Source organism: Gekko japonicus, unplaced genomic scaffold (genome assembly GCF_001447785.1).
Source record: "Gekko japonicus isolate JY-2015 unplaced genomic scaffold, Gekko_japonicus_V1.1 scaffold1729, whole genome shotgun sequence".
Taxonomy (NCBI): Eukaryota; Metazoa; Chordata; class Lepidosauria; order Squamata; family Gekkonidae; genus Gekko; species Gekko japonicus.
The window spans coordinates 233,125-234,686 of NW_015170938.1; the positions used below are offsets into that span (position 1 = coordinate 233,125).

Sequence of the window (1,562 nt, forward strand, 5' to 3'; positions counted from 1 at the left end):
GGGGGGTCGCAGAAGACTCTCGCCCACCGAGTCCACCCACTTTCCCGAAGAGCTGTTAACTGCCACCCACCCACTCACTCACTGGCGCCCAGGACACTTTTGCCCAACCTCGTTGGGGCGAGGTTGCAAAAGCGACCCTTATGAGTCACCCCCAATGCTCGTGAGGAAGGCGAATGGGTGGCCATTATATTGCTCCTGACCGCCTCTTGCTTCCCTCTCCCCCCTGGCTTTGGCGTTGCAAAACGGTGTGAGAATATCGACTTCACCCCTTTAATTTTGGAGGATTTCGCTGGACCGATCCGGGAGAGGCAGCCCGAGCCTTCCACTCTTATGCAGTGCGCGTGTGTGGAGCAACCAAACCCGCCGCGGAAAGTAGTAAACAGGGGGAGGGGAGAGAGACCACGCGGTCAGGGCTCCGCGCCCATCAAGCGTCCCTTTCTTAAAAATTTGTCCAGGAGCCGCCTCGCTTCTCCTCCTCCTCCTCCTCCTTTGTGAACGGTACTCGCAGCTATCTAATTGAGGCGTTGGGATTCCTCACGTGAGAAGTTGATTTGTAGTTTGAACACGTGGCTCATTCAAAAAGCCGGAATATTCAAGCGATTCTCTCCCCTCCCCTCCTCCCACTCCGGGTTTTTTTTTTGGAGAGGCTGTGCCTATATTCACGTATTGTAACATTTTCATACTCCGCCTGCTGCTGCCAAAGGGGCTTGGGGGCAAGACAAAAAAGTAGTTTCTTTCCTCCGTCTCTCCTCCCTTTTTTGGCTGGGTGGGGGAGGGACCGACGGATACAAGCTGCAGTTGTGATTTTTTTTTTCCTCCTCTCCCGGTGGCTTTGCATCTTATTTTATTCCCTGGATCCTTGGCAGGTTTTGTGGCAAGACGGCGTGTGCGTATATATATATATATTTTAAAAAAGTAGAGCTCTATTTTTAATTAAGAAGATGAATAAGCTGTACATCGGGAATCTGGGCGAAAACGTGAGCCCTCTGGACCTGGAAAGTCTCTTTAAAGAGTCCAAGATCCCCTTCACCGGCCAGTTCCTCGTGAAGACGGGATACGCGTTCGTGGATTGCCCCGATGAGAACTGGGCTATGAAGGCTATCGAGGCACTTTCAGGTGGGTAATTCCCTCCGGCGTCTCTGCCTTTGGCTCCCCGCCCCTCATCCCCATCTTTCTGGGCGCCATCCTCGCCCTGCTGCTCAAACCGCTCGCAGTATCTCGCCCACCGCCCGGGTTGCCCCTGCATTTTAGGGCTCCGCATGCCCGCACATCTTCCTCAAAGGGCAGTTATTTTCTTTCCCACCCGGGCTGGGCCAGAGGGCTGGATGCACTTCTTTGGGAGGGCGTCAACTGCGTGGTGTGGGGCCTTTCGGGGGCTGCCGCTGGGATGGCCTGAGCGACCTGTGTGGCTCGCTTCTCCCCCCCCCCCCCCCCCCCCGCTTACAGACACGATGTCAGGTAACACGCAAAGTGTCGGTTTGGAGCCATTTCTGGTTTCGAAATAGGGGAGCAGGGGCTCCACGAGGCCGCTGTACTCGGGGGGGGGGGGGGAGAGGCCCGTG

General features: G+C 55.8%; 1 protein-coding gene across 5 annotated transcripts in view; it reads left to right on the forward strand.

Annotated features, from left to right (window-relative positions):
* The first annotated feature begins 941 nt into the window (after positions 1–941).
* Positions 942–1,562, forward strand: part of IGF2BP3 (insulin like growth factor 2 mRNA binding protein 3) — a 138,867-nt gene continuing 138,246 nt past the window's right edge. For all 5 annotated transcript variants that reach the window (XM_015418861.1, XM_015418862.1, XM_015418864.1 and 2 more), the window contains exon 1: positions 942–1,116. In XM_015418861.1, coding sequence (XP_015274347.1) covers positions 942–1,116 — 175 coding nt within the window. The remainder of the gene's footprint in view (positions 1,117–1,562) is intronic.